The sequence below is a fragment of the Onychostoma macrolepis genome, chromosome 19 (assembly GCF_012432095.1).
Source record: "Onychostoma macrolepis isolate SWU-2019 chromosome 19, ASM1243209v1, whole genome shotgun sequence".
NCBI lineage: Eukaryota > Metazoa > Chordata > Actinopteri > Cypriniformes > Cyprinidae > Onychostoma > Onychostoma macrolepis.
This window is the reverse complement of record NC_081173.1, coordinates 3,179,252-3,204,893: the sequence shown is the minus strand read 5'-3', so window position 1 is coordinate 3,204,893 and position 25,642 is coordinate 3,179,252. Positions and strand designations below refer to the sequence as shown.

The 25,642-nt window shown below is 37.6% G+C and overlaps 1 protein-coding gene across 4 annotated transcripts in view; it reads right to left on the bottom strand.

Annotated features, from left to right (window-relative positions):
- Positions 1–5,862: 5,862 nt before the first annotated feature.
- The window catches only part of ptprua (protein tyrosine phosphatase receptor type Ua), a 261,984-nt gene continuing 242,204 nt past the window's right edge, over positions 5,863–25,642 (bottom strand). For all 4 annotated transcript variants that reach the window (XM_058754100.1, XM_058754102.1, XM_058754101.1 and 1 more), the window contains 4 exons: positions 15,446–15,571; positions 11,559–11,716; positions 10,820–10,955; positions 5,863–7,177 (listed from right to left, as the gene is read on the bottom strand). In XM_058754100.1, the coding sequence (XP_058610083.1) occupies positions 7,115–7,177; positions 10,820–10,955; positions 11,559–11,716; positions 15,446–15,571 (483 nt within the window). In that variant the 3' untranslated portion in view covers positions 5,863–7,114. The remainder of the gene's footprint in view (positions 7,178–10,819; positions 10,956–11,558; positions 11,717–15,445; positions 15,572–25,642) is intronic.

The window sequence follows — 25,642 nt, the reverse complement described above, 5'->3', positions numbered from 1 at the left end:
ACATACAGTATTATTCAGTTTTCTCTCAGAACCATGATCTGAGTTACTATTGCAATTCTCGATGCAGCATGAATGACATAATGGTGACATTTTTCACAATCACGACAAAAAATAAATAAAATACTGCCCTAAACTCAATAGCGGACAGGCTGCGCTATCCTGCAAATATGGAGGATAAACAAAGCAGTTTCCCAGAACTCAATGCGGCGTTATGTCACATTCTCATTCTCTATTATGCCATTTTTAAGGTTGCTAATATTGTTTTATGAGTCTCCTAAAACAGGTTTACATGCATGCAAGGTCAAAAAACACTTTAGTTTTCTCAAAAAATATATTTAATTTGACCTCATTTCTAAATGATTCGTAAACGACTTGTGCGAAGCAATTCAAAGAATCACACTGCGTCCCAATTCACATGCTATCCGTCCTAAATAGTATCCGAAAATAGAATTAGTATGTTCCAAATCATAGTATGTTTAAAAAAGTATGCCAAAGATTCCCGGATGGTCTACAACTTCCGGTTAGAATTCGAAGCGCAGATCGAAGCGCACTCTAACGGCTAATATTGCCCACAACACATTGTGTGGTGGACGAGGATTCGATCAAAACTACAAACACGCATAAAAAGTGTTAAAGAACTAGAAACATGGCGGACATGCGCGACCGACAGACAGGTAGAGAAAGGAATTTGAGTGATTAATAATCAATGTCTAATCTGATGAAAAAATATTTATTTAATGTTATCCATGTTATATTTCATCTGCAGCAACACTGTGAACTTTTATAATGACACGTTTGGTCATTAACTTTGAAATGCATCATTATGCAAACACATGAGCAGAGTTCTTGACATGAAAGACCCGCGATGTGCTTCTTTATTTCTCTCCAATACGGTTGGAAATCAAATTAAACGAAATGTCTATGATGTTAACTGTGACAAGATGATTGACGGCAGTTTAAACAGTTACAGGATGCACGTAACTAAGCAACAGAGCATCCGTTAAAGACGCAGCTATGACGAAGTAGTATGTCCCAGAGCTTGCCTACTATTCTGATACATACTCAAAAGTATGTACTTTTTCTTCACAAAAAGAGTACATACTTTTAGGGCATAGTATAAGTAGGCGAATTGGTCATTCTACAGAAACGTCCACTTTTCTGTCCCTAGACTTTAAAGAAATATTACAATTGAAATACACATTAGGGTTACAATTTTTTTTATATTTTAAAATGAAACAATATGTTATTTGGACAATTACACCTTCTTGAGCCATCAATGTGGCATTTTTTTATTTATTTATTTATTTTTATTAATTATATAGAATTCCAAATACCACAAAACTGCTCGTCCCCACAGCCATGTACAGCAGGAAAGTGCTTTATTTTGAGGCCAAAAACAGAATTTTCTACCATTTAAAATACAAAAGTCTATTCATAACTATCAAATATATGATATAAATGGCATAATAAAACAAAATGCCAAAAAAAATATTATAAAATATATAATGAAAACAGTGGTCCCCTGGAGTTGTGTCACTGGTGTTACCGCTTAACAAAAGTATTCTATTTTGGAATAAAAAATCACACTGATGACATCACTCGACTTCCTCCTTCCTATTTTCTAAACATCTATGAAAAAAGGCCCATGTTTAGTCCACTGTTTCTTTTCAGTTATGATAAATTTTCTCATTTATCTCATGATTTCATATGAAGCTTTTAGTTGATGTCACTGGTGTGACCTATTTATTGTTAGGGAAATGTAAAAAAAACTATAATACAAATGGATTAAACTACTTAATTTAGTGAGTATACCATGATTGACAACATGTGGCTTGATACCTTGCAGCGGGCATTTTGTAAAATACATTTTTCATGAAAATTGTCACTGGTGTTACTGTCACTGGTGTTACTGTGTTGTGTTACTGTACTGTTTTTGTCTGTCACATTAAATAAATAAAACAATCTCCTTATTTCTTGCATTTTCATTATTTTTCTGTAACTCTGACTACATGTGCTGAATTTTTTTTTTTTTTTGGAAATAATATTTCATAAAAACGTTTAATATTGCTAAAGAAGGTAACACCAGTGACAAAACATGATACATGTGGTCTTGAAATAATTGCACAAAAAAGCTAAAAAAAAAAAAAAAAATTAATTAAGCTGTCATTTATATGTATTCATAAAGTCAAAAGGTAATCTAATAATGTGGCCTAAGTTTAAATGTAAAAAAAAGGAAAAAAATTTAAGACATTTTGCCATATCAAAAGTGGACGTTTCTGTAGAATGACCCCTCTCTAAACCCTTCCTTTCCGTGAGCCCTCACTGCTGTGTTTGGTCAGATGGTGCAGTCCTTTGTGATTGGTCTACCGCGTACAGCGCGTGTTGGAAACAAAACGCCCATTGCCATAATGGACTGACGGAATGACAGCCCTGGAGACTTGTCAATACTTAGAAAAGATGGTGTCAATTGTACCTTACCAATTCGAGCCGGAGTCTGAAGATGAAACTGTTGAAGTGGCTGATCGACAAGAGCAGGAGCAGGACATTTCTCAGTGGTAAGTGTCAAGTGTTAACAAGTTTGTGGTAATTATAAGATATTTTGCATATTGGAACCCTTTCCAGCAGTGACTGTATGATTTTGAGATCCATCTTTTCACATTGAGGACAACTGAGGGACTCAAATACAACTATTAAAAAAGGTTCAAACATTCACTGATGCTCCAGAAGGAAACACAATGCATTAAGAGCAGGGGGGTGAAAACTTTTGTGAATTTGAAGATCAAGGTAAATTGTACTTAATCTGTCTTCCAGGAAACATGCAAGTATCTTCTATTGCTTCCAAAGGGCAGTGCTAAATGAAAAAAAAAAAAACTTCATCCTGTTCAAAAGTTTTTACCCCCTGGAATTAATTTATTAGTCATTAAATTACTTTTGAATGGGGTTATTTTTGTCTTGAGGACTAAATGTAAACATCTTTTATGTAAAATATCTTACTCAGGACAGTACTAAATAAAAAAATGACATGCGTTCTGTATGATCTCTCTTAATTTGTTAAAATTACTCACATTTTCTGCAAGGGGTTCACAAATTTTCAAGCAGCACTGTATATAAGCCATCTTTATGCAAAATAAAATTTCTTATTGCTTTCAAGTTTTGACAAGATCTTGACATCTTCATTCAGATTTTATGATATACGCCTGGAGGAAGTAATTGGGCAGCGAGCAAAATTCTAATTACATGCTAATTATAAATCATAACACAGATCAACTAGTCTGAACTTGCATATAATCAACTACATGTAGGGCTTTGGTTTTCAACAAAGACAAATGTTGTCTGGTGAGACGAGGCAGAGAAAGCAGTCATTCATCTGACCTTATCAGAGCGTTCTAAATAAACAGCATTGTGGGAAATAAGGAGATCAATGCACAGCAAGAGTCATCCATCGCTACCATTGAAAGCCTCTGGCCTGTTTAGCTATTTGATAAAAAGTCCATTAAAGCATGTCTAATTAAATGATAAGCTCAAATGAAATCACAGGTTGGAAAGATTTGCAGTAACCACCTCATGGAGCGGCAAGTGATCGTGGGCCATCTAATAATCACAAACAAACACAAGTATATAGGCACAGCAGCATGCAATAATCACCATGCAAATTGATTTGACTTTTATATTGAAACGCTGAGCTGCGAGGCTAATTGGATTATATGATGTGTCATGACCGGTCAAGTCCTGGCATGTTCTGATATATTAGTGCTTTACAACTAAGATATATAGAAAGAAGGTCCAGATGGGTCAGAGGAACCACAGAGAAGAGACTTATCTCCACACTGCAGTCTTATGAAGCATAATAAAACAATTAGCTCATTGAAGCAGCTTCTTATCATCTGATCAATTACCAGTATGATAAATACACTGGTATTTATCATACGGTAAAAACAGACCAGGAGGGTCAAGTAATAATGAGTCTAATTGTTGTTCATGGTTACTCTGCTACCCACAGGATGTGATGTTATTACTCAGATGTTGCTCTTTCATGGATCAGAGCACTTAATGGAGATCGCAGTCATGTTTCATTTAAATATCATCTTTTTGTCTTAGGACAAACTCTGGGTATTTTTAGGAAAATCTAATTGCTGGCAATGATTTAAAGAATATAGATTTCTTCAAAAACTCAAAAAGAGACACATGAGGGGCCTCATTTATAAAATGTTCTGCAGAAACCATCCAAAATTTGATCTTACGATCATCTCTCAAATATGCGTCTCTTTTAGATGTGAAATCTATGAATCGCAAATGAACTTGAACTCGCATTCAACTGAATGGTTTCAGCTCTCTGCCTTGTAAAGAACATGACCCAGGAACCAGATGAGTCCTTTACACAATCTGACTTTGCTGCGGTTGGAATTGAACTGCTGGTTCGTCTGGTCAGAGGAGAACTGGTCCTCCGACTGAGCCTGCTTTCTCCCAAGGTTTTTTTCTCCATTCTGTCACAGATGGAGTTTTGGTTCATTGCTGCTGTCGCCTCTGGCTTGCTCGGTTGGGGACACTTAATTTCCAGCGATATAGTCGATTTGATTGCACAAATGCTTTTTAAACTGAACTGTGCTGGACGATGACATAATTGAGTTCAATAATGAAATGCCTTTAACTGAAAATTGAGTGTTTAATCTTGTCATTTTACATTATCAACACTATTTTCCTCTTTTGATATTGGAAAGTTGATTTGACCCAATCTGTATTGTTAAAAGCACTATATAAATAAAGGTGACTTGACTTGACTTAAATGACTCCTAATTAATATATAAAATATCAGTCATCATCCAAATTCTTTAATTTTGAACAGTGAGCTGCAAGAACAGCTTACATTTTCAAAAACCTGCAGTACTCCGACAAGAAAAAGTGCGTACGTCTGCTCAGACCCTGACATGACGCTAAGCACTTTTCCACGTCAAAGACAGTTTTTACAAATATGAGCGTTGGCGTGGATTTAAACGTACGCACACCATAACATCAAATCTGAGCGTACACACACACAAGGCCCATGATTACTAGCATATGAGGAGATCAATCCCAGAAGCAGGAGACAAAAATAATGAAAACCTGAGCCATCTTCAACTGTATAATTAATTAATTAATTAATCAAATAAATAAATTCAAATACATTTCATGCAGATTGCCTCCAACATCAGTGCAAAAGATAAAATATGATGATGATGATGATAACAACAATAATAATAATAAAATATTAATATTTATGTCTGTCTTTTTTTTTTTAATTGCGTTCGAACATTAATCCACAGAGCTAGAAACCGGCAAGACTTCTCTTTTATTGACAAGAGATTCGTATACAATACTCATTATAATTTTTGAAGATGGTTTGCGGATGAAGAATTTTAAAATGTCCTTTATGAGCGATGAGCAGCATTTAATGGCCTTCCTGTAGCTCCCACAGAAGAGCATTGTGCTTGCAGAGAAAGATCATGGGTTTGATTCCCACAGAAAGCAAGAACTGATAAATGTGCACCTTGAATGCAATGTAAGTCACTTTGTATAAAAGTGTCTGCCAAATGTGTTAATGTAACACGAACAGAGCTGCACTGAAAACAACGGATCATGAATTGCTCATATGGAAATAAACAGAAAATTGAAATACTGTCGTGGCAGAAATGCTAATGATATCCAGCACAGAGCTGGAAGATGACACCGCTAACTCTTAAATAAAAATCTCACCATTTAATCTTGTGGTCTAGGAGAAACAATTGAGCTATTATTTTTATTTATTTATTTATTTCCTATGTGTATTTCTATTTGGGAATCAAATGTGATGCAAAATGAACAACAATAATGACAATGAGATTAAAGCAACATTGGAATGTTTTATTCATTCATGTTACATTTTTTTTTTCTTTTTTTTTTTTAGAAAATAAAACACAACCAATAAATACAAAGATAAAAAGCAACTTTTTGGCGACTGCCTCATTGTATTCCAATAGTAGCATTTCTGTTTCTTTTATATAGTTGCGTACCTTTTTTTTTTGTTTTGTTTTGTTTTACTGCGCTCAATGACAGCGGGCAGCGGCACCCAAAGCAGACGTTTCACAATGGATTGCAATGAAACATGAAACAGGCATGCAGATCCATGAGTGATCCTCTTCACGCCCACACACACACACACACACATACATACATACAAAAATGAGTTGGCACATTAAAGACAACATCTAGAAACATTTTGTTTGTTTTGCAAAATAGATATTATATATACACAAAAAACAAGAAATAACCCCAGAAACCATCTTTGCATCACTCACCTCTCAAAACACTTTAGACACTTTAGAGTGTCACTTTAAGATTTAAAGGTGAAGGGTAATTTTTGCACCACTAGCATCACCAAAGATTTGCAAGAAAATTTACCGTTTTCAAAAAAACATGCCCCCATTTCTCACTGGTCAGCCAAAAAGACAGTCCCGCCCCAAACTCACGCCATTGGTTGAGTCAATGCTGCTCAAACAGATAGAGCCACAGTGTTACACTTTTGATGAGAAGCTGGGATAGGAGATTAACGTCAATTATACACATCACCTTTAAGTAATTCAATGAAAAGACAACCTCCATCTGCCATCACATTCTTACATTCAAGGTATGCTTTCCGGTAAAATCAGGTGCATCAGTACAGTAGATCGCCCCATGTACAGAGTTTAACAATACACTTAATGTACAAACACAATATCACCCATGCCATCACATGGTTTCGTTAAAATTTTTCCTCCTGCTTGGTGCGTAAGGCAGACAGCCAGTCACGTGATAAGAGACGCATGTCGTAATCTCAAAGCTGCTGAAATCTCATCGACTCCCTCATGGGTTTGGCAGGAATATCTGGCACAGAAGGTCGTGGAGGAGAAAACGTCAAAACAGAAAGTGCACAGAGGACAATAGAGGTTGAAGGTTAAAGAAATGTGCCGAGTCTTGCATTCCCACTCTTGATATAGATGTGCATTCTCACTGGAGGACAGAAGGCTCATTCAGGTGGGCTGGATCGGCCCAGGCGAAAGGAAACAGAGGAGGCAAGGTGAAGAGGTTGAAGCCGGTGTCGATCGGGTCTGGAGCTCTCATGTTATCTGACCTCCAGGCAGTCCAGGTACTCCAGAGCCAGCTCGTAGCAGAACCTGTACTGCTCCTACCAACAACAGCGAGGCCACGTCAGTTTCTCTGGCAACATTCACACTGTATCAACTTTGTAATGCTACTAAATTTTTATATTTGTAGAAAACATTGGCCTGTGTATCATTAATCCAATAATAAAAATCTGATTATTATGTTGTATTATATTTAATGATTATGACTATAAAAATGTGTTACAGAAGCTGTCCCATATTTCTCACAACAGATACAGAACAAGAGAGACTGAGGAAACAAATGTCCAGGTTCTGAATCATTATGCATAATTGTGCACATCCATTATGAAAAAAGTTAACTGTTGTTGTGTTCCTACTAACTTCAGATCATCTAAATGTGGGGATATACATTTAGAAATGTACACAGAAAAAAAAAAAAAAAAGTTTTGTATTTACTAAACATTTCTATTAAATTTCACAAATGCATGCAAACGAAATGGAAAGCAACACAATGAATTAAAACTTTGAAGCAGAAAGACTGGAATATATATTTACAGGACAAACTTTAAGACTGATCTTTAATATTAATAAAATTAATATTATACTTAAGATTTGAAAGTCTGTGCATACTTAACACTTGACCTAATGTCTATGTTATTTGTGTTAGTTTTCTTAGGCGTCATCCTTTATTTTATTTTATTTTATTTTTTTACTCAATCAATACTAAATGTACATTGACAATTTAGCACTTTCAATATTTGCCTGTAATACAAACGGTCTCTCCAGTTCATTTTTTGTCCTAGCATTTTATTTTATTTTATTCATAATTATGAGTTACAGATTTCACTATGCGTCTTAATCATAAGGTAAAGAACTGTAATCAAATCATTGCAAGAACAAATATTTACCAATTGGTAAATGGTAAATCCCAAACAGGATTGCTATGTCCATTGTATCATTTGCCAAGTATAATAAAACCAGCTCTTTTCAAGTGTGATTTCAGGTATACCGTTGTGCTCAGAAGTTTGCAGAATGTGCAAAATGTTAATAACTGAATTAAAATAAGAGGGATCATGCAAATTGCATGTATTTATTTATTTTTTTTTTTTTTGTTATTTATTTTTTTTTTATGTATTTTTTTTATTTAGTACCGTTCTGAATAAGCTATTTCACACAACAGATGTTTATATATACTCCACAAGACAAAATAATAACTGAATTTATACAAATGACCCCGTTCAAAAGTTTACATACCCTTGAATCTTAATACTGTGTGTTGTTTCCTGGATGATCCACAACTGGTTTTACAATTTGTGATAGTTGTTCATGAGTCCCTTGTTTGTCCTGAGCAGTTCAAGAAAAATCCTCCAGCTCCTGCACATTCTTTGGATAAGCATATTCTGCATATCTGAATCCTTTCCAACATTGTATGATTTTGAGATCCATCTTTTCACACTGAGGACAACTGAGGGACTCGTACACAACTATTACAAAAGGTGAAAACATCTTGAGCATCAGTAAATGTTTCCACCTTTTGTAATAGTTGTGCATGAGTCCCTCAGTTGTCCTCAGTGTGAAAAGATGGATCTCAAAATCATACAGTAACTTTTGGAAATTGTTCAGATATGCAGAATATGCTGGAAAACCAAAGAATGTGCAGGAGATGGAGGATTTTTCTGAAGAACAGCAGGCAGTTGAACTGCTCAGGACAAACAAGGGACTTACGAACAACTATCACAAAATATAAAAACAGTCGTGGATCATCCAGGAAATGACACATAGTATTAAGATTCAAGGGTATATGTAAACTTTTGAATGGAGTCATTTTTGCAAATTCAGTTATTATTTGTCTTGTGGAGTATACAGGTGCTGGTCATATAATTAGAATATCATCAAAAAGTTGATTTATTTCACTAATTGCATTCAAAAAGTGAAACTTGTGTATTATATTCATTAATTACACACAGACTGATATATTTCAAATGTTTATTTCTTTTAATTTTGATGATTAGAGCTTACAGCTCATGAAAGTCAAAAATCAGTATCTCAAAATATTAGAATATTTACATTTGAGTTTGAATAAATGACCATCCCTACAGTATACATTCTGGGTATCTCTTGTTCTTTGAAACCACAATAATGGGGAAGACTGCTGACTTGGCAATGATCCAGAAGACGAACATTGACACCCTCCACAAAGAGGGTAAGTCACAGAAGGTCATTACTGAAAGGTGTGGCTGTTTACAGAGTGCTGTATCAAAGCATATTAAATGCAAAGTTCACTGGAAGGAAGAATTTGGGTAGGAAAAGGTGCACAAGCAACAGGGATGACCGCAAGCTTGAGAATACAGTCAAGCAAAGCCGATTCAAACACTTGGGAGAGCTTCACAAGGAGAGAACTGAAGCTGAGTCAGTGCATCAAGAGTCACCACGCTCAGGCGTCTTCAGGAAAAGGGCTACCAAGCCACTTCTGAACCAGAGACAACGTCAGAAGCATCTTAACTGGGCTGTGGAAAAAAGAACTGGACTGTTGCTCAGTGGTCCAAAGTCCTCTTTTCAGATGAAAGTAAATTTTACATTTCATTTGGAAATCAAGGTCCCAGAGTCTGAAGGAAGAGTGGAGAGGCACAGAATCCATGTTGCTTGAAGTCCAGTGTGAAGTTTCCACAGTCAGTGATGATTTGGGCTGCCATGTCATCTGCTGGTGTTGGTCCACTGTGTTTTCTGATGTCCACAGTCAATGCAGCCATCTACCAGGAAATTTTAGAGCACTTCATGCTTCCTTCTGTTGACAAGCTTTATGGAGATGCTGATTTCATTTTCCAGCAGGACTTGGCACCTGCCCACACTGCCAAAGGTACCAAAAGCTGGTTCAATGACCATAGTGTTACTGTGCTTGATTGGCCAGCAAACTCGCCTGACCTGAACCCCATAGAGAATCTATGGGGTATTGTCAGAAGGAAGATGAGAGACACCAGACCCAACAATGCAGATGAGCTGAAGGCCACTATCAGAGCAACCTGGGCTCTCATAACACCTGAGCAGTGCCACAGACTGATCGACTCCATGCCACGCCGCATTGCTGCAGTAATTCAGGCAAAAGGAGCCCCAACTAAGTATTGAGTGCTGTACATGCTCATACTTTTCATTTTCATACTTTTCAGTTGGCCAAGATTTCTAAAAATCCTTTCTTTGTATTGGTCTTAAGTAATATTCTAATATTTTGAGATACTGATTTTTGACTTTCATGAGCTGTAAGCTCTAATCATCAAAATGAAAAGAAATAAACATTTGAAATATGTTAAAATGATTGCGATAACCAGTCAAATTAAAGTAGGCGTGGTTTACTGTTAACAGAAACAGAGTGTGAATTCCAGCCAAGGCATCAAGAGAGAACGAGGTGAGATAGATCTATCTAAACATTTAATATTTGACAACTGTTTTGCAATAGAATTGTTAAAAAACTGATCCAGTGAATTGAAAATATGGTATCATTTATGTGGTGACTCCAAATTGAATGTGATGAGAAATTACATATTTTGCATTTTGATCATTTGTATGATCAAAAGAGTGAATGTGTGCATATTTTAAAATATTGTTTGCAAATAGTTTAAAATGATTACCTCCCAACTTCATTAAAACAAAATTGGTCCCCCCCAAACTAAAACACCTAATTCGTTTTTGACAAAAGTAAGCACACTAACCATAGACTCCACCATGTTGGGCTTGGAGTTGCGGAGAGTCTTGACGGCGTAGAACACGTCCACCATGTTGTGATGGTGCACCATCTCCATTATCATGGTGCAAGCGCAGAAAGTGCCACTGCGTCCACCGCCATTCCTTAAAGACATCAATACGTCGTTTCATTAGCATCTTCAAGAAAAGCAGTGACTTGTAACACATGCAGGAGCGGGATCTGAGCAGCACACTTTCAGAGCTTGTGTGGATTATTGTATTAGAGATGTCTAGAGGGGATAGCTGTGAAAGAGGCATATTTGTGCCACCACAGAAATCTGCAATACTTCTGAGCATGAAGGAATGGAAAATACCAGTGCGCTCTGGGGAAAAGTCATGCAATAAAAATGTCACATTCTACTGAGCTAAGATCATTTCCCTTGGGCTACTGATAGAGGAAGGGCACCCCAGCGCAGATGCTTTGATGCGCGATATGCTGCATCTGTGCCACGCTCTCATTAATAGTGGATAGACGTATTAAACTACAGGCAAGTGCAGGTGGCAGGTACGAATCCTGAGGCCAGAGCGCTAAGAAGTCTAACACTGAGGAAAATGAAGACATGAAAAAGCGGCCGGAGATTAAGCGCTTTAAGCAGATTTTCACTGTTGGGTGGCCAGGAGCAAAAGAGACCTGGGTTGTATAATCAACACAATGAAGCGTAATTGCTCTCCAATTAGCATTTGGAAGCGGAGCCGTGTGAAACTTACAGGCAGTGCACTACAGTGCGACCGTCGCCGCACTCCCTCTGCCACTTCTGCACTTGTGCCAGAAGGTTGAGAAAGGCCTTCTTAGAGTCTGGGATTTCACGATAAGCCGACCAGCGCAGGAACTGGAAATGTCGCACTACCAGATGACCTTCCTGCAACTGAATGATAAAGACAGAGAGAACAAGAGCAGAGGAAAGAGAAGACATTAATAAGAATAAAAGAGAAGTACAGCAGCGGGTCAAATAATTTTGCTGCTGTTTTATTTACAGATAGGGGGCACTTTGGTATCCTATTACAATAATAATAATTTTAAAAAAAATAAGGTAACACTTTAGAATAGGGAACACTTATTCACTATTAACTACGACTGTTCCCTCAATAAATTCCTAATTTGCTGCTTATTAATAGTTAGTAAGGTAGCTGTTAAGTTTAGGTATTGGGTAGGATAAGGAATGTAGAATAAGGTCTTGTAGAATAAGGCATTAATATGTGCTTAATTACTACTAATAAATGGCTAATATTCTAGTAACATGCATGATAATAAGCAACTAGTTAAGAGACACTAAAATAAAGTGTTACCAAAATAAATACAAAAAACATTTAATAAATGATTGTACATAAAAGTTGTTTTAAACTATTAACTATTTGAAATTCAAATAAATATTTGAAAAATATGCAAATACGTTCATTTTAATCCTTTCTACAGCATGATAGGAAATAATCATAATAATCATATATTTTTTTAAAATTTTTGTTTAAATGATTTTTGAAATGTTGGTTACATTTGTTAAACTCAACCATTTAAACTTGTTAACCAAATTATCAAGTGATTGTTCTTTTTTGATTATTGATAATTGTTAATTATGATAGCTAAAAATGTACACATTCTACACGTAACTTTAATTTAGACAGAATATGCAACCCTGTAACTCAACCTTGTGTTCAAGGTTTTTTAATTTTTGTTTTTGTTTTTTTTCTTCAAGGTTAGTCCCACATGTAGTCCTAGTAACAGGGTTGCAGAAATGGCAAACCTCACAAACAATAAAAGTAAACTAAAACAGTTTACATATAATATTTAGTTTGACCTCCTGAAATGAATAAACAACATTATCTGAACAACACTATCTCACTGGACAAAGCACATTTAGCTAGTTTTTCAAAACTCCAAAAATGTACCTACAATTATAATATATCCCTATTTCCAGATTAAATAAACACTAGAGACAGTAAAACACCAGCATTTACTTTTTGCACAAATTATAATTACAGGGCGGATTAGTGATTAATTAAAACTTATTTTAGCACGGTTCCTTGCACAATATAACCTCAAAACACTTTTACCATAGTGCATGATTTGTAAACTAATATGGATCCCACGGTTGCAATTTATTTTACAGTACGTGCACTTATGTGGGTTTACAGTGCACTTACCTAAGAAAGTACTGGGTATTACAAGGTAAATACATGAGTTAAGGTTAGGTTTATGGTTAGGGTTAGTACCTAGTTATTACACAGTAATTGTAATTACTATAAGGAGTACAGGTGGAACAGTGAAATAAATGGGTTCCTACACTGTGAAAAGTGAACATGTGCAGTTGTTGATTTAAGGAGATATGTCTATCTGATATTACATATAATTCTAGTTTTGTTGTTACAACCTAGTTCAATCAAGATTATGTAACACAAAACAAGAGGATGTTATTTCAACTTAAATTCATTACGTTGACCCAACATACAACTTCCAATAAAACTCAGCATTAACACATTCAAAACATGCTCCATGCTGATTAGTGAATTGTGGTTCAATGAGAAATTATGATTTTAAGCTATTATATTTTTAAGTTGCAGCAAAGTAAAAATTACAATTGACAGTGCTACTCTTCAGCACAATGGTAACCACTGTAAAAATAAATAAAAAAATAAATAAAAAAATAACATAAAACAAACTTAAACATACAAATAAAATGTCACATGACTGGCAGCAACAAAACATGAAACACTAAGATCTCATTCTCACTTATTACAATCCGGTCTGACTTTGTTTCCTTCATACCAAACTTCTTATTGAGAATTAACTGAGGTTTAGATGTTGATTGTATTGAAAATAATCAACAAGTCACCATTGTGGAGATAAGTGTTTGCTTTAACTGGGCTCTTGATCCTTGAACAGTTAACATTTGTTTTTTGTTTTTTCTGACTGTGTGTTTCTAAAGCACATTTGCAATAACAACAGTTGTGAGAGAAACTGTGATCAGATGATCTTGATTACTTATTGATGATGACTCAGTGTAGTGGTCAGATTCACAGATCATATCAGGAGTCTAATGTCTGAGAATGTTAGCTGTTAGTCTCATGATGTTATGACAGTCAGATATAGTGATTTGTGTCTTTCGTTTCATAGAAAGTGTTTATAGCTGTGTATTTTCGACTCACACAAAGATCAAGAATCAGCGCATGAATCTCAACAATGGTGACAATCAATGTAAACCTTTTTTGTGACTTTAGTAGCTTGTTTTGTGATGTTAAGAGTTGACTGTCACCATTGTTGAGGTTCATACGCAGATTTCATGATGTCTGTGAGTCTATATGATCTTAGCCCAATAATTTCTGCATTCTGGTTTAGTGTAGGTAGTATGTGGCGCTTTTAGCGTCACTCAATGCACACTTCATTTTGAAACTTCCAAATTCACTTTCATCAGTTTTAGGTAAAATGGAACACACTTTTAGCACCATTTCACTTTGAAAGCATTACAAAATGTGCAAGAAGCGTTGCAATTTAATTTCACAGAAATGTCACCATGTACACATATTTTCCAATGTGCCTAGGTTGAAAGTGAAGCTTAAGCATCTCCTTTCACTCATTTTTTTCAGGATCTATTTTGCATCCTGTTCATGGAATATCTACTGCACATTTCAAACACTCATTTCAAAACAGCACACAATATCCAGCTGGATCCTCTGAGCATTAATTAGCATCTAAATTACTCTGTAACAAATCATAAAAGCATTGTTCTGTCTTGGGGCTGTCCATTAAGCAACATGATCTATCAATAACACTCTACGCTTGTACCTTTTTGGGGAAGCGAGACTCATCGTTCCAACACGGGAGGTTCTCTCTGGGGTCCTGTGAAGAGGCAGTATGGGACAATTTCTGACAATGACATGGAGTGTTTGCCCGGCTTGCAGAGTCTCAAAGAGACAGAGGGGACGTGGGGACTGACAGGGGCTAGCCAAACTGACACAGGCACGGATGGGAACGCGGCTAAAGGTTGACAGCCTGGCTGACAGGAGTGCTAAAGGGGGCTAGCAATGAGAGGTGCAACACTTGGGACAAGATTTCAAAGAGACAGGATGTTGACAATGAAGCCATCAGGGAGGACTAAGGTCAGCTAGAGGTGTGAGAAAGTGCCTTTTTATTCAGACAAGTCAATATCAGAAGCACAGACCACACTGAGAGAGACTGACACAATACGAACAACTTTATCTCTCTCACACACGCACATAAAGTGAGAAATAAACAGCTCTAATTCCAGGAGAGCAGTGCCACAAGCACTAGTTTGTGAAATGGAGACTTTTAATGACTGATCGCACTTTTATACCTTTGCTTTAATTGAATCGGTATTGAATTAATTTTCTAAAAGTCTCTGAAAAGATCATTTAGCCATTAGCCTCAGTTAATTAACCTTTCTGGAGTGGCCCTGAACTCAGACAATCTCCAATCTTTTAAAAAAGGCTGGACGTTAGAAGACGGGTCATTCGTCTAGTGAGGTCTGATTTTAATGAGGTACTGTAATAAATGTCAGTGCTAACACTGGGCAAGTGATTGGAAGGCACATACAGGGGATAACATATATCTGAAGATGACTTCTTTGGCCCTATAGACTCACCCGTGTGATGTTGGTCACCCTGAATAGGCGAGTGACTACATTGTCATCGGTGGATCTGGAGAGCAGCTCCACTGTCATGGGTCCAAACTGCTGCATGCCCGTTTCAGGCCAGTACTGCAGACAGGGCTGAGAGAGAAGAATAAATTACACATGTAAATTGCTATTTTAATTCACTCCTGTACACAGGATACATCAAATGTGTTGTTTAACAATGGGGAAGTGACCAACTATTGACATAACTGTGACCAACAATTATGTCCACAATGATTTTCAAAAATCTAGTTTGAAGTGCCATTTTTTTATTTTATTTTATTTTATCGTATCATCTTATCTTATCTTATCTTATCTTTTATTTTATTGAATTCATGTTCGTTTTCATTTGGTTTACAAACAAACACACAACTAAAAACCAACCAACCAGCAAACAAACTTTTTTTTTTTTTTTTAAATCACTGGTAAATAATATAATACTATTTAAAACATACTTTTTATTATTAATATAGAATTTTTAATATTAAATTTTTAATTTTAAAAATGTAAAATCCCATATTTGTACTCTCTATGATATATTTTATTTTATGGCTTTTTATGTATGTGCTTATGTATGTATGTATGTATGTATATGGCACCCAGCATGTCTGTTACACTTTACAATAAGGTCCCGGTTTAATATATTTAATCTGCATTAATCTAATGTAGTTAATGCATTAACAATGATTTACAATCAGCAATGAATTTTTACAGTATTTAGAACAAAGATACTATCTTTCATTGTTTGTCAACTACTGTAGTCAATTAATGTTAACTAATGAACTGTATTGTAAAGTATAAATGTGTACCTATTAGCCTAATAACATTTTAAAACAAAACAGCTTTTATTTATGTCATTCATTCATTCACTCACTCACTCACTCATTTTCCCTCATTTCCCCTCATTATGATCTTGGAAATAGCACCCTTATGTTTTTTCTTTTCTTTTTTTTTTTTCTTCCACCTAACATTATGACCCACATAATCATATAAGATACATATTACAGTCAATGTCTGCAAAAAATAAATAAATAAATAAAATAAAATACTCCATTAATAGATAGCAGACAGAGAAAATGGGTATCTTGCGATTAGGCGAAGGGTGAAGATAGACAGTGAAAGGATAATGGAGTCAAGGAAATGCCAGAGATAGGCTAATCAGCACAGAAAATCCAATTGCGGCCCACCAAGATAAATAATCCTTGCTCATTTCTCCATATCGCCTGCATTTTCTAGTCCAATCTTCCACCAGATTACCATTTGCTCAATGTGTCAATTAATTTTCGCTCACGCCAGTTGCAGACAGATCTAATCCAGTGCAGTGTTATTTGAAACGAGCAGGCGTGAAACAGCTTCAGCCATGTATTTCCAAGAGAGATACAGAGATGTTGATACAGATGAGATAGAAATTGATAAATCCTTGTCACAGTGATGCGTATTAACAGAGTGACACTGTGCCGAAGAAGATACATATTCATCCGAACACACTCAGACAGATCAGAAAAGGGTGACTGTAGCAGAAGGAGAACAGAGAGATATTTCTAGAAAGTTAGATGACTAACGGAGTGTGATAATGTCTGGAAAAATATTCGCACACATCAGATGGAAGACAGGAAACTGAAATAACTATAAAATAATCTTGTGCAGATCACTTCACTAATGCAAACACACACACACACTTGCAGGTATTATCAGGTAAGTCTTAAAGATGACACACTCTAATTTTGCATTCAGTGGAATAATGTGCACCAGAGATGCTTTATCATGGAGAACGGGTCACAGTGCTTGCCTGCAGGGGGGAGAAGAGCGAAAATCACGGGTAGGTTGGTATCTCGGTGAGTTTGTCCTTTCCGTTGCCAATTTAGACAAGACAAACACATTATCAATGTGGGGAGTCTCAAATGAAAGGCACGTTGTGTGTTTGCTGTTCACCCAGAGTGAGAATTATGGGCTCCGAGGGTGGGGGGGATTGTCTGACCTACCAAAAAATAGCTTGAAAACCCTTAAAGACTTCAAAACAAACGGGTGTAGGGGGTCTTAAAATATGCAAGGTTCTCTGGCCCATACTGACTTTTCTTTTCTCACATGTGGAACAAAAAGTTCCATAAAGCTCACAAAAGTTCCATAAAGCTCACATAAACAATGTACATAATAAATTGTCTAGAACTATCTCAGTACTGAATAAGGCAAAGCATGTTCTGGACCACAAATCACTCTACATTCTTTATAGTGAATTAATATTACCATACTTAAATTATTTCTCAGAGGTTTGGGGTAATACATATAAATGCAGATTATTATCATTATCTATGTTGCAAAAAAAAAAAGAAGAGCAATACGGATAATTCACAAAATTGGTTATAGAGATCATACAAATTCATTAGATATTAAAATTCATTGATTTGGTTCATTTTCAAACAGCACAAATAATGTATAAAAGCAAAAAATAATTTACTCCCTGGCAATATTCAAAAATTGTTTCTTAATGGAGAAGAGAGATATAATCTTAAGAGAGAGCGTGATTTTAAGCATCTTTATGTTCGTACAACATTAAGAAGCTTTTTTATTTCTGTATGTGGAGTGAAATTGTGGAACAGACTAAGTCTAGTGCTCAAGCAAGTGTGACCCAGTTAAAAAGCAGTATAAATGTATGGTTCTCAAAATGTATATGGAGGAAGAACGGATCTGAATAGGCGTTCATACAGATTATTTAGTCGTAGTTTTTATTTAGGCTCTGTTTGTGTATATACAGGGCCGGATTATCCATAGACGGGATTGGGCGAGTGCCCTGGGGCACCAGCCAATAGGGGGGCACCAAGTGATTACGATAATGACAAGACCTTTAAAATATTTTTTCATGTTTTGTATATATTATTTTGCTGGAAGAGATACAGATGCATAGAAAATGAACAGTTAATGATACAATATACAGAGAGAATATCAAATATATGCACGCATATAAAGAATTGCGATTGGGTCAGGTCCCAGTGTATTTGCCCCTCCCCAGTCAGAGTCGAGCATATTTATTCACAAATGGATAGGCAGCATCGACTTGGCGGTTGTGCGAAACGTAAATTTAAAAAAAGAAGAAAATATCATGACACATTGCCAGGGCTATACAGGGCGACTGAAAAGTAGCTACTGTGTGCGACTATCAAAACATATTTAGGAGCACCTGTGCGACTAACCCGATCAACCAACCCATTCTCACTCCCAAGGCGTCAAAAACTGAAGCATGGTCAAACGCCTTTCGCGTCACTATGAAGACGCCAAAAGTGCCCCTAGGCGTCAGTATATGACAAAATAGGAACTCCATTGCTTTCAATTGCTTGCTTTATGCGTCAGGTCAAGACGCTTATGGAAAATGACAATACGTTCTCCGCCGTTGTTTTCAGTTGTTTGTCTTAGTTTAATGGTTTGCATGCATTTGTAAAAATATAAATAATTTTATATACATTTATACTTTTATTGGAGCACCTTACCCACCCCTACCCTAAACCTACCCACTTCTGAACAACATAAAACACGTAACAGTTAACAGGCAAATGTAAGTTAAGTCACCGGTGTTTATTGCAAAACTGCCCATAAACAAGCAGTATAAAAGCATTACAAACAAGTCGTGCTGCATTCCAGGTCTTCTGAAGCCATACGAAGTCTTTATGAGAAGAAGAGAGCAAAACATAAGGTTTTAATCGCTGAAAATGATCCCGCTCCGTTAACGCTCACATCTCATTCAAAAGATACTCAAGTCCCGTAGCATGACGCAATTGGTCACGAGACACAGAAGAGCCAATAGCCTGTCAGAACAGCAAAACGCAATCGGTCACGAGACACACAAGAGCCAATAGCATTTCACAACCAAGGCTTCTTCTGGCGGCATTTTTGAATTCGCGCACAGACTGCATACGGGATGAGCTTAACGCGTCTACTCCTCTCACAAATCAAATGTTTTGCCTCGGAAGACTTGGAATATTAATATTTTTGAATAAATTATGACAGTAGTTGTATCTGCCTGTTATATCTTGTGTTTTATTGACAAATTTAGGGGCAGGGGTTGGGTTATGTGCTCATAATGTGTAAATAATGTAATATAAATAAAACTGTTGTGGCTGTTTACATTGAAAAATCACACCCCAACATATATGCAATAATGGCAATGTTATTACACAATATATAATTTAATTATGACGATAAAATTCCCAGTATGGCGTCGGCATATTGACGCTAAGGGTTTCCTATTTAAAGCAACGGAGGACCCTGCAAGTCGGAAAATGACGCTAAGGGGTACCTTGAGCGTCAAAAAGCGACACCAAGTGGTCCTGACCAAGCTTCAATATGTGACGAGTTGGGTGTGAGAATGGGTTGGATCAGCATAGGCTATTTGTGTTTGCGCTGAGAGGAGCTTCAAAGATTTCTACTTGCGTGTTTGTGCAGCGTTGAGTAATGTATCGCAGACATATGTTGATTCCTTGAATGCAATGTTAATCAGAATCCACTCACTGCTCAAAATACTTTTGTTCATTGCTGAGTTATGCACGCTCACAAATGCTCTCGTTATAACAAACAAAGTGTAGATGGTGTAAATAAGAGATTCGTTGTGCAGTGTAGAGAGCTTCATTGATTATAATGGAGTTTTGTGAGATTGCTGAAGTGAGTAACAGCTTTTAAAGATTATTAAAGGTGTTTGTAAATGTGATATTAAATTAATACAACAGCTCAATAAACAATAAGTTATATAAAGTGATGTACATTGTATGACTTTTAACAATATTGCCTGATTTTGCTCTATTTAGTCAAGGAACATAGTTTCAAACAGTCACAGCCGAGCAGCTGCGTCTCCATTCAAACATAGCGGTGTTTCATTTATGAATGAACCTGCGTTTTTAAATGAGTCTAGTGAGTCAGTGATTCAATTACCCACTCATAAAGTGAGTCACTTGCTTCGTTCCTGAATGAATCAGCTGTTCAAACGAATCAGTGATTTACCGCCACCTGTTGGCAGTTTTATTTTTATGTTTAAAGTGTCCTTTCAGTTATTTAAATAATTTCAATCAAACAATAGTTCTATATTCAAAATGTTATATTTAAAACATTAATCTCACAACATTGTTATGAATTTAAAACATCCATGCCACCTCTGAGCCTCTCTAAATGTCTGTAAATTTACCTACATGCCACTTTTGTGTTCTTCTGTGCCACCTTTGTAGTGGAAACTAATTTTGTTAAATGATTTCTTTTGATTAGTAACTTATTCTTCTTATTCTACCTGTTCTTATGGAATTTTTTTTTTTTTATTAAAAACGGGGGCACTTCAAATGTGGTCACCCTAGGGCACTACACTGTGTTAATCCGGGCCTGTGTATATACTATACATATATGTAGGAAAGTCAAAAGAGTGTATTAAGACAAGGATGAGATGACAGAGTTATGAAGTTAATTTGATGATTATTGTTATCATGAAGTTCATTTGATGATTATAGTTATTAATTATTATCAATGCAGAGTGGAGAAGGGGTAGGATTAAATAAGTTTATGCGTCTTCCTATTCCTTTTTGGACATGTATAAGTTAAAATTTTGTATTATGTTGTATAGTTTTTGTTTTGTTTTTACTATATTTACTTACATGTTCGAAATAAACGTTTCAATTCAATTCAAAGTAAAAACATTAAAAAAATGTTAGATTCATTGTGATTTGTAATTGTAATCTGGACATCTTTCATATGTGGAAACAAATGTGGCAATGCAATGCAATGTTTTATTTACTCTATTATGCTGGCTGCAAAAAAAGCAAAAACAAAACATTTATATATACATATACTGTATTAGGGATGCGCATCTCCATTACTGAGGCCGATGCGATACACATCTCGATGTTCGATTCAATTCAACACAATTTGATTCAATGCAATATGATGCAATGGGGGAAAAAATGCAATTTGATAAGGTACAGTTCACTTTTATTTATTTATTTATATTTTATCTAATTTTATGAATTGCATAGGATTTTATCAAACTCTCCATCTCTCTTATTAAACCTAAAGTGTTTCCAAATATTGGATTTGTAATTGTTTGGTGGAAGATGCAGCTCTACCTCTGCCATGTTAATCTATAGGCTATTCTGTGTGACTCTAAAGACGCATCTAAAAAAAAATGCTCGTCCAGTGTTCGTTCCAGTGTCTGTCAACCTATCTATTTGCATACTAATCCAATGTTGAAAAATACATTTCTATTCCGTTACACTGGCAGTGGTTTTACAAGATGCACAAAATGTTTGGGTTTTAATTGATACCACGAGTTTGTGGAATTTCCCCTTCAGGAACTCGAGCTGCGTCGAGACGCTTTGGGAACGCCTTCAGTGTGACCATGCTCTGAACCACGTGTGTAATCAGTCCAATGGATTGTCGAGACGTCACGGGCGGGTGACGTAATGACCAGGAAGCTTAAAGCATGTGCGGTTGGAACCGGCGTCAGCTTCTAGGAAAGAGGCAATCACATTCAGTTTGGCACTCTGCCACTGCCTTTCAACGGGGTCATTCCCACACTGGTGTGGGAAGCGAATACTCTCTTGAGGAAGGAGGCCATCGAGGTGGTCCCTCCTCGCGACAGAGAGTCCGGGTTCTACAGCTGGTACTTTATCGTTCCTAAGAAGGATGGAGGGTTGCGTCCTGTTTTAGATCTGAGTCAACTGAACTGCTCAGAACTGAAGTTCAGGATGCTCTCTATCGAGCAGGTCAGGTTTCTGGACTGGTTTGTCACGATCGATCATTAGCTCATTCAGAGCAGATGACGGTTCGGCATCGAGATGTCGTTCTCGCTCCTTCAAAAGAGCTGGGGTTAAAGGGGTCATATAATGCTACATCCACTTTTACAAGTTGATTGTACTGAAATGTGTGCAGTGTGCAGGCAGTGCCTGTACACAACCATCCTATAATGATAAAAATCCATCCAGTGTTTTTTTTTTAATCTAATATGTTTTCCCCTGTCTCAAATCGAGCTGTTCGTCTTGTGACGTCACAAGATCGGAGGCCCCTCCCACAATTGTTGATTGACAGGAGCGTTTCAACACAAGACCCGCCCTGAGCGAGCTGTCATCATAGTCCGCCATTGTTGATACGCTGGAGCAGAATGGCGTCTAAGCGATCGTGGTGTTCTGTTCTTGGGTGTAATAATGAACACAGCAGTCGTTTTGATGTTCCTAAATCAGAACCGCTGAAGACGCAGTGGCTGAGTTTTGTTTTCGAAGGGAATAGTCCCCCAGATCAACCTCAGTTCTTTCATGTTTGCGCGAATCATTTCTCACCAGACTGCTTTATAAACGAGGGTCAGTTTAAAGCTGGTTTTGCCAAGAAGCTGCTCCTGAAAAAAGGATCGGTACCAACTATTCATGTTCCTGCTGCACCTCCAGAAGAAGTGAGTGTAATGTTTTATTAACCTTCATTAATCTTTGCTAATCGCTTGCATGTTTCACCATGAATGTGGCTAAAGTTTACACTAACTTTCATTACGTGAAATCAAGTGTTCATTACGTGAAATCAAGTGTACATTACAGCATGTTTTCTATGTACAACGTTCTCAGTATAATTCATAATCCCACGTTTGTAATGAACAACGCGTTATGATTATTGTGTTATTATAAACTGTGTATGCTATGGTAAAATTAACGTGGTAACAGTACATTAAAATGAATGAAAGTGTCCTCAGAAACTCTCGCTGCCATTCTTCCACCAAAAGATACCCTCAACTGTTGTCAAGGCAACACTCCACGTGTGTTGTGTCACACCCCACAGAACAGAGGGGCCGGGTGAGCAGAGCTCATGATCATTTAAAGGCACATGTACTGAAATGGCATGCTGAACAGAGAGCTGTTTTTGACCAGGTAAAATGAGTGTTTTCTTACAATACTAACGAGAATTTTTAATTTAAGTATATTACAAACTTTTCATTTAGACCCTAAAGAATCATATTAACTTGTACAAAAATGGCATTATATGACCCCTTTAAGACTTAATGCCAGAAAAGTGTGCTTTCTCCAGTACAGAGAACCACTTATCTGGGCATGGTGTGGGATTCGACCACGATGCAGGCACGTATGTCCCCTACTCGGATCGAGTCGATCCTCACAACAGTCCAGCTGGGTCTGATGGCAGCTTCGTCCAATGTAAAACCTTTGGTTCTTGTCTCAGGGTCTTGTCTTGGTTTTTGTGCTGGGAGCTCCTTGTCGCCGCATAACGCTAGTGACAGACGCGTCCCTCACCGGCTGGGGAGCAGTCATGAGTGGCCATTCTTCCCGTGGTCTGTGGAGCGGTAACCATCTCACATGGCACATCAACTGCCTGGAGATTCTGGCCGTGTTTCGAGCACTGAAACACTTCCTCCCGAACCTAAGAGATCACCATGTGTTGGTGCGCACCGACAACACAGCGGTGGTCTCTTACATCAACCACCAGGGAGGTCTGTGTTCGTGCCCCCTTTACAGGCTGGCACACCAGATCCTTGTGTGGTCCCAGGGCAAACTCCTCTCGCTGAGAGCATTTCACATTCTTGGGCATCTCAATATGGGAGCAGACATCCTGTCGAGGCAGGCGCTAAGGCCCGGGGAATGGGATCTCCTCTCACAGGCTCCATCTTTCACCCCTGCCCATAGTTGTGGAAAATGTGGGTGTGGCCCCTGAGGGGGCACAACTCATAGCACCTGGTCTCTCAACCGAGGTTGTTGAGACCATCCTCCAGTTCAACTAGGAAACTGTATGCTCTGAAGTGGAAGCTTTTCACTTCATGGTGCGGAGACCACCAGCTCAACCTAGTTAACTGCCCGGTTGGTACAGTGCTGGAGTTCCTGCAAGCCCAATTCTCCGCAGGGTTGACCCACTCCACCCTAAAGGTCTACGTGGCGGCCATTGCGGCCTACCACGCTCCTCCTGGTGGCCAATCAGTGGGCAGACACCCCCTAGTTACAAGTTTCCTCCGCGGTGCGCTGAGGCCTCCGGCCAGAGAAGCTTATGCTAAGTGGTGGATCAGGATGCTATTCCATAACCTCGAGTCCTCTGATTTCCCCTCTCCTTGGGGGTCAAGACTTACTCTTCCAGAAGTTGGCCTTGGGGACATGGGCCCCGCCCACTTTAGCCACTCCTGGCTCCTTTTCTCTCGCCTTAGTTGTGCTCTTCCACACTAGGCAGGGATTTGTAAGTCTGGCGGCGTGGGCATCTCGTTCCCAAAGTGTCTTGACGCAGCTCGAGTTCCTGAAGGGGACCGTCTCAGGTTACGCATGTAACCGTGGTTCCCCGTTGATCCCTGCGAGCGCTTGCTTCATTCCTTGAAGCTGACGCCGGTTCCATCGCATGTGATTTAAGCTTCCTCGTCGTTACATCACCCGCCCGTGACGTGGTTCAGAGCGTGGTCACGCTGGAGGCGTTCCCAAAGAGTCTCGACGCAGCGTCTCGTTCCCTTCGGGGAACCCCGGTTACATGCGTAACCTGAGACGTTCTTTTCAACAGTTAAGCTAAACTCAAATTAAAAGTATTCCTAATATGTTGGACTTTTTTTTGTCTATTTTCACCTGCCTTCATCTTTATAGACCCATAAGAGCTGTGTTTGTGACGTTTGAGTTGGGGGAAGCGTCACACGTGAAAGGGATGTTTGAAAAGATTGTTTGAAAACATGTTTTATTTTTGTAATTCCATTAAATGACACTAGTAGCGCAGAAACTGCATATACCACCTTTAATATATATATAATTGATAATTACATATATAGTATGTTTAATCAGGGTTGGAACTGAATTCTGCAGGTAGGTAGATCTCCAGGAACAGGCCTGTGAACCCTGTGTTACATCATCACACCATTGGCCACGCCCACCATTCACTTTACAGCTGACAACCATCAGCAACACAGGTTTTATTTCATGTCAAAGTCAAACACAATCCATTATAATCAATGACACTGTCTGCACTGAATACAGTATAGATGTTAAATTTCTGACCTACTCCAAGAACTTGAGCTACTCCAGACAACAGGGCAAATGGAAGAGTAAATGAGTGCTTGCTTTGACACATCCAGTTTAAACAGCATGTTTGCATCTCTGTACAGTTTTCATTATTAAGTGGATATTTTATTTTAATGGTGTTCTGGATCATGTCGAAGGATTATATGTTTGTTCGGCTCATTTG